This window comes from Ylistrum balloti, unplaced genomic scaffold (assembly GCF_031769215.1).
Source record: "Ylistrum balloti isolate Yb309-2 unplaced genomic scaffold, AGI_CSIRO_Ybal_v1 Utg371500, whole genome shotgun sequence".
NCBI lineage: Eukaryota > Metazoa > Mollusca > Bivalvia > Pectinida > Pectinidae > Ylistrum > Ylistrum balloti.
In genome coordinates this window covers 261653-269424 of record NW_026782775.1, presented here as the reverse complement: position 1 = coordinate 269424, position 7772 = coordinate 261653, and the positions used below count along the sequence as shown (strand labels likewise).

At 35.3% G+C, this 7772-nt stretch overlaps 1 protein-coding gene across 1 annotated transcript; it reads right to left on the bottom strand.

The window, feature by feature from the left end:
• Positions 1-5268: 5268 nt before the first annotated feature.
• LOC132562744 (collagen alpha-1(XXV) chain-like) lies at positions 5269-7453 on the bottom strand. The gene is made up of 4 exons (XM_060227502.1): positions 7263-7453; positions 6431-6537; positions 6111-6164; positions 5269-5918 (listed from the first exon to the last, which is right to left on the bottom strand). Exons 1-4 carry the CDS (start codon positions 7451-7453, stop codon positions 5269-5271), a joined length of 1002 nt encoding a protein of 333 aa, XP_060083485.1.
• Positions 7454-7772: the final 319 nt, after the last annotated feature.

Below are 7772 nucleotides of genomic sequence, written 5' to 3'. Positions count from 1 at the left end.
ATATCCTGATCTAGCAATGTAAGTAATGTTACGTTCTCAAATGAGAACGATATATACAACAATGGAAATAGCAGGCAAACGTACGAGCATCAAACACGTCTAGCTTCATAATACACAAATATATATAATATTGCGCAATGAGATCACCATGACGACCGCTAAACTTTTCAATAATTTTCATCAAAATGCATCAATTGCGTTATGGGTTCATCCGTCATTTGGCGACTTCTTGCAAGATAATAGAGATAGTGAGAACAGGTTCTTGAATATCAAATTAAATGCGCCAGGTAAACACCATGGGATGGAGATGCTATAAAAAGGACAATTAACACAAGGGATATTGCAATTATCACGTTTATCAAACAGCTTAATGGAAATAATGGAAAACTGTTCACATTGGTTTCGTTGTAGGAAAAGATCAAGAAAAGCTGCTGATGTAGAGGAGTTTGTCGTGTCTTTGAGAACCGATTCTGGTATGATAACATTTAAAAAAGAGAAAGAAATCTGCTCTAACATGCACTTATTGAATGTAGAGAATTTGATCTCACGTCTAGATTCCTGAAGGCAGTTTTGATGTCAGAGTTAAGGTTATTTAATAGTTCGTCTATTTCTGATAAACAGCATTAAATATCTCCTTACTAACACAATATTTAATTTCAAAGAGGTTACTTGTATAGCTTAGAATTTACGCGGGGGCAACATTTTCGTTTTTGTGGTATATCGACGGAATCATGAGACGTATGCGTTAAAATATCTACGATTTAAAACTGTAGCTTACGAGTGTTGATATATGGGTTATAATATATCTTATACCGAAACTGTGTATTTGATATTCCATGGTATTCGGTTTATCACGGTGATAAAATCTTTAGTGAGTAGTTCATCAGTAAATCTCCGATCGTAAGCGAATTCTTGGTAAGTGAACGACACTTTTATCAGAACAATACTATCTTCGGGTTCACCTTTAGATTCGCTAGTTTGAAATGTATAAATAGTTTGCTGTGAAAGCAAGAAATCCTTATGTTATGCGTAGTTCATGTATATGTTAGTAAGTGTATATAATTTAAATTTATAGAAAACACGCTATCAAGGTTTCTTGTTGATCTCGGCACTAAAATATGATTTTCGAAGTACCTTCCAAACTTTAAAAAAACACGATAATTGTTCAGATACACGAGTTAACTATCGGTCCATAACGTAAGCGACCATTTATATTTATAACTATTAGGCTACAACGACCAGGAAGTTCACAGGTCGGCTGAGTGTAACACTGAAATAACAGTTGTTAGTTATATAATAGTGTAAGACATCGCCAACGGTAACAGTAGTGTTCTTTCATTACTGGAAGTAGGTAGGCTATAATGTAAGAAGAGTTTTTCTCTATCCTTTTTATTTTGCTTCAATTTATCGTGATGGTAACATTTATATTCAATCGATTTATTATTATATACTATGATCTTTACAACTTTTGATACTGAAAGTGATCACAGAACGTGTTTTTGCTTTGAAATGAAATTAGCAAATGATATTTAAGTTATTAAACAAACAAGAAATATATAGAAATATATCCCTTTCTTGTCCATACTTTTATGATCTAACATCTACCTTAAATTCCTCACTCGGGTCGTCATGCCGTTTTCGAACACCATCCAAATTTGACATTCATCTTCACCACGAATTTCGTCAAAGCCGACACCTCAGACTGCAGGGTTTCATACTTCCTGTTGACCATTGATGGCATATGTCACAGCCAACACAATTCTAAAACTACAGCATCTTGATATTCAAAAATGAGTTATCGGGACGATAATGTTTCACGGATGTCAATGTAGAGGTGTTTTCCCTGTTTAAGTAATAACATAAAATTCTCTAACTCTCATTATTTGCCATGATTGTTAGAGTACTTGATCGTATGTACTAATTGTTTCACACTTCCTTCAAACCCCTTTATTTATTTCAGTGACCAGGCCTATATTAACTTAACATGTATAGCTAATATAACCTTGTATAATGAAGTTGACTATATTCCTGTATATTGGACCGAACAATACTATACCATTCATTAGGTCGATTTACACTTGCTATGCTATTCTTGATTATTACCTAGTACAATTTTAGGATGACCTTATCAAATTTATAGGGAATTAAAAAAATCTAGACAAAGAGATGTTTTATGATGTTTTTGTTCTTTCGTAAGGTTTACAAATGATGCAGGTTGATTAATGCTATGAGGAATATTTACATTGAATAATGTTCTCATTTTTTGCAATATAAAGCTGGACATTTCGAAGCTGGTTTGCCTAGTGGTTCTATTGTTGCATAACATGTTTTCATTTGGGAACGTGACATTTCTTACTTGGATGGATCAACATTTACATGACGGATATTGTTGATGAGGTCATTTCTGTCTGCTCATATATTGCCAAAACATATCATCATAGTTGAAGTTTGATTATGATTAAGTTGACATGTTGATCTTACTCACTTTTATGACACATGTCAAAGAAGATCGTCAAATCTATGCTAAAATAGGTTTATCATCACCACCATTATCATCATCATTATTCGTCCATTATCCTAAAGTCAAACACCGTAATAGGTGTGTTTATTCCACATAGGTAAGGTGACATGGTCAATTGATTATCCACATCTTGAATAATACGTACATAACGCTATCGGATATAATTTGACCATTGTGGTTCATACATTTATATTTTTCTCACAAGGCAATAGAATGGATTAAAGATGGATTACAGGTTGTAAAACAGGAATAGAAATTGCAGAGGTTTAACATTAAGATGACTGTTCCCCTGGACGGATAACACTATAATTTAATATTTCATCAGAAAAGGGCAGCCTAAACAGTTTGAAATTAAAACAGAAGCGTTGAAATACATTAAGAGTGTTGTGGTATTCATGGTCCTTTTCATAAACTAGAGCAAAATCTTACATTTGCCAGAAAAGCCCTGTAATTTACAAATATCATAAGTGTCACATTACGACATTGCAATGCTTTTGAAATTAAAGCACTCTAGTAAATATCACTTCTCTATGCAAAATTAGAATTCGATAAAGTAGAGCCAAATGTAACGAATCACACCTCAGTCAGTGAACTTTTGATCTTCTATCTATCACGTGATATGTAAGTGCTGTTCCCTGAACTTTTGTGAAGTGTAATATTTATACTTCGTGATGAAATGTCGGAAAAAGTGGGGTTGAAAGTACTTAAGTCAGCGTGAATTTAACATCACCAAACGCATGCAAAATTAACAACATATATATCAATAATGTTTCACAATATTTAATATTTCTAATAGAGTTGTCCTATACACGGGTACATAAGTGATGAAAAGAATTGAGTCTTCTTAATTATAAATATGATAATTGAATATTCATATAATAATAATATTTTTTTATATATATAAATGCCCTATACAACACCTGATCTGAGTATATTTTTAATCAATTAGTTGAACTGACCACAAGAGGGAGTTTGTACATGGTTTACATACTGAAACAGAGACAATTCAAATCTCTATCCGAGCTCTTTGGAATGATCTCCTCTTTAATCAAACTTAATAAACCATTTCATTTATCTTGAATACTATATATTACTGATGATGGATGGAGTTTTAATAAAAATGAATTAATGAGAGTTTTTTTTTCGAAAACCTTTTAGCTATTTTTACGATTAATTGTTTTCATGATAGAAGATGTGTATGCTATACTGCTAAGTTCCATTTCTCATCTGTGATGACGGTTGAGTGTTTCATGAATAATGGATGCAGCCAATAATTTCCTTTTTGTGTTTCTGTATGTCATCATTTTACTTGTACACGTTCGTGTCGTTTGAAACAGAAGCGTTATCATACACCGGATATCTTTAAGATAACAAAAAACACTGAAATGCGACATTTGTCAATTTTTAAAGATGTACGTCAAAGAGTTGGGTTATATGACAATCATTATTAATATTGATATGATTGTGGCGATTAGGTAGGCTGTTTGAACGAAAATAATAGATTTAATCCACCTTTAACAAATTAGCATATTGTGAAACATGTAGAACGAAACTGAATTATTATCTTCAAATGCTTTCATAACACGTTATAGTGAATATATAAGTACTTGTATAAGCATTATGTCTCTAGATCTATCATAACCTTGCTGTTCTCTGTAACCCTTATATACATGCAGTGTTCGGATGGGCTATACTTACCTTACACATTAATATACGTTGAAAGGCGAAGATAATCCACAGTGTATAGGAGCCATTCAACGTTAAACATTTTTGGTTGAACTGCGTTGACCTTCTGTCTACTCAAGAAAACTTTTATCATGTCGTTACAAGTTTAAGGACACCCCCTACCCCCCTCCCCACCCCCCCCCCCACCCCCCACCATCACCACCCCCCCCCACCCCCCCTTGGGACTGTCGATAATATATTATATAATATGTTTTGTGATAATATACCCATTTAAGGCATTTGACTTTTACTTTTAAGTTCGTTTAATGTTATTTCCATTCGGATCGCTGTGTCTTTCATCGGTTGATGGTCCTGATGACAATTTATCTGTTGACGGCGGGATTGTGTAAACGTGGACGACAGCGTCTTTTACACTATAATGAGGCACTTAACACAAATTCTCATGCATAGTATCATGGTCCGAACAAGTCGATACTTCACATTCATGAGGACTATTAATGTTTCATGACTTCCCATTCCAGATCAGTTTTCTATAAATGTTTAGTTCCAATCTGTGGACGATATATGTCTTGCTATATCTAATGTATGGCTGTCTGGCAATTTTCCAAAATTCAAACTGGCCACATTTGGTATTGGCTACGTGGCATACATGTCGTGCATTTCTGTAACCTACAATTGTAAGGAACGATGACTCTGGTAGATATTAGGGAACAAGCAGAATAAGTTCCAGTGATAAGCATTTCACACATTTATTGCAATGCTATTTACATTGATTTCACATTCAGAGTGTGTGCATCAGGGCAAAACATAAAACAAACAGCTGTGCAGAAAAAAGTCTTGTCACATATGCATCACCAGTGTGTCAGCCATGACACCACCACCAGGGACCTGTCAAAGTTTTGAATAGAAACAAGCCACAGTTAATACTAAGGTAGATAGAAGGACTTTCCTAAACCGAATTTACACAATTTATACTGAGTTGCGAGAATATATGTAAAATCACTACAGCTTAAAATGATAATATACGAGATCAATCGTTTTATATGTAAAAAGCGCTTGAATTAAATTGCATTTATACCTCTGTGTGGTATTCCTTGGCTTCCGGTGTCTCCTTTTTGTCCCTTCGCTCCTGACCTCCCTCTCGATCCTGTAGCCCCTGTTCTTCCGGTTGCCCCCTTCTGTCCTTTAGTACCCGCAATTCCAGTTCTTCCTCTCGGTCCGCTAGTTCCTTTGATTCCAATGTCCCCTTTCAGTCCCGGAGCACCAGGCGATCCAGTGTAACCTCTATGTCCCGTACCCCCTGTTCTCCCGGTTGTACCCTTCTGCCCTTTCGTACCTGTTGCTCCAGTAGGCCCCCTCGGTCCAGTAGCACCTCTCACTCCTAAGTCCCCTTTCGGTCCAGAAGGACCAGGTGATCCAATTTGACCTTTAAGCCCCGTAGTCCCTGGTATTCCAGTATCTCCCTTTTGTCCTGTAGTACCACGTATTCCAGGAAGTCCCCTCGGCCCGGATGCCCCTGTTCTTCCCATGGCCCCTTTTTGTCCTGTAGCCCCGGTATTCCCTATATCCCCCTTTTGCCCCGCCGTACCAGGCGACCCGGTATGTCCCGTCGGCCCTGTAGCTCCTTTTGGTCCCTGGAAACCTGGTATTCCATTATCCCCTTTAGTCCCCTTTATGCCCGAATCACCCTTTTCGCCTTTTTGCCCGGAACCTACGTAAATGTATAGTCAGAAACATTTCACATCTAACAGATTAAGTTCAGCAAAATCGTATTATCATGCATGAAATCGTGCAAATAACATCATCACTCTGCTATAAGCATATGGAATGGAAACTTTCAACAACATTCTTATATGGCATGAAGTAAGTATAGATTATAACGACATAGAATTAATCTTCCTACCTTTTGATCCTGTCCAAACATTAGACAAATGAAAAGAAGGATGGTAAACTGTTCCTACAAAAATAAAAAAGGAAAAGAAAAATTGCTTGCGAATGACATCACAAAAAACAAAAAAAAACAAAAAAACACAAAACTGTTGATAATTTTAGTGAAACTCAACATGAACAAGGTATTTCATAGAAGATGCCATTTTATATCGATTCTACCAAAGAAACTTTTCATTTGGCAAGAACCACTCCTTGATCAATGATTTCTCTTAATCTTAGAATGAATATGTCCAAATAAATAAGTACACTTAATACTAAATATAGATGTCTTACCTCCAGATCGCTTGCTATGAGTTACCTCCCCCTGGTCTTTGTACGGGTATTGATATTTTTCTTCTGATTTCAATAACATATATATGTCCACAATCCTCTGTTTACTCCTTTAATATAAATCGTTACATGAATCGTAAAGCAGTGAATGTTAGCCGCCTTTTCTAGATCTCAATGGGGGTTAACTTTCTGTGTAAGAATATATATATCTTAATAACAGTTTAAAAGATCCGACGTCTTTAGCCGATGAGCCGGTGATTATAATATGTCAATATCCGCCCATGTAATAATTCTTATTATAAATATGTCCAATGAATTGTGTATATTTTCTCTCTCTGATTTACATCTGATTATCATATACAATACTTATTTCTTCAAACGTTATACTTAGAAGCACTGGTGATTCCAAGAAGGACGATAACTCTGCACGATTCAGTAAATTTATCACAATTACAATAACTGATTTCAAATTTTATCAAGAGAAAGGTGTCACTTAGCTGCGTCTTCTATAATTGCACGCTTACATTTAATTCTTCATGTGATTTATGATAACAAGACACATGTGTGATTAATGCTGTTCTTGAGTTAACAGAAATGAGAAAATTATGTAATATGGGGTTGTTGCACCGCCTATCTAGACTTCGAATCCTGGAATGATGAAACGGCTGTATGAAGCAGTGTAAATCAGCGTGTGACTCTAACTCTAAAGTTAAGAAATGCTATTCAGTTGTGCGTCTTTTGTACAATCACTGATATCAAGTCTTATTTCCATACATGCTTGATGTCATTCACCTCTTCCCAAATCTAATCATAAATTAGTTAAGCCTGTACTAACCTGACAATCTTCAAATCTTCATTTACTTTGTCATACTGTTTGCGAATATTTTCCAATTCGATATTCATCGTCGCCATGAATTTCTTCAAAGCCGACACTTCAGTTTGAAGGGTTTCATATTTCACATCCTGTTGATCATTGATGGCAAATGTCACAGCCAACACCATTATAAAAACCGCACCATACACCATCTTGATTCGATATCACGAATGACCAAACTGATAAGCTGCCTAAATGTCTAAGTTCAATCATTATTCTGGTTTATCATACAACCGTCTTAATGTAATCATTTTCATATGAATTAGAATTAGATTTTTGTTCGAACATTATATTATATGTATTAATCATAATTTACTCTAAACTTCCACCCTTTATGTTTAACGCAGTGACTAGTTATGAATTGTTAACGCACATGTTCGCATCTTTAATATAACCATACTTTCCCATACTTGACCTAAATCAGTTATCAGTACAGGTCAAAAGTTAACAAATGTAGAATTGCTCTCAGAT

Coding starts and splice junctions, on each gene's coding strand:
- LOC132562744 (XM_060227502.1), bottom strand. CDS start 7,453: ATGGTGTATGGTGCGGTTTTTATAATGGTGTTGGCTGTGACATTTGCC. Junction 6,538..7,262: donor GAAGATTTGAAGATTGTCAG/GTTAGTACAGGC, acceptor TTTATATTAAAG/GAGTAAACAGAGGATTGTGG. Junction 5,919..6,110: donor TGTTTGGACAGGATCAAAAG/GTAGGAAGATTA, acceptor ACATTTACGTAG/GTTCCGGGCAAAAAGGCGAA.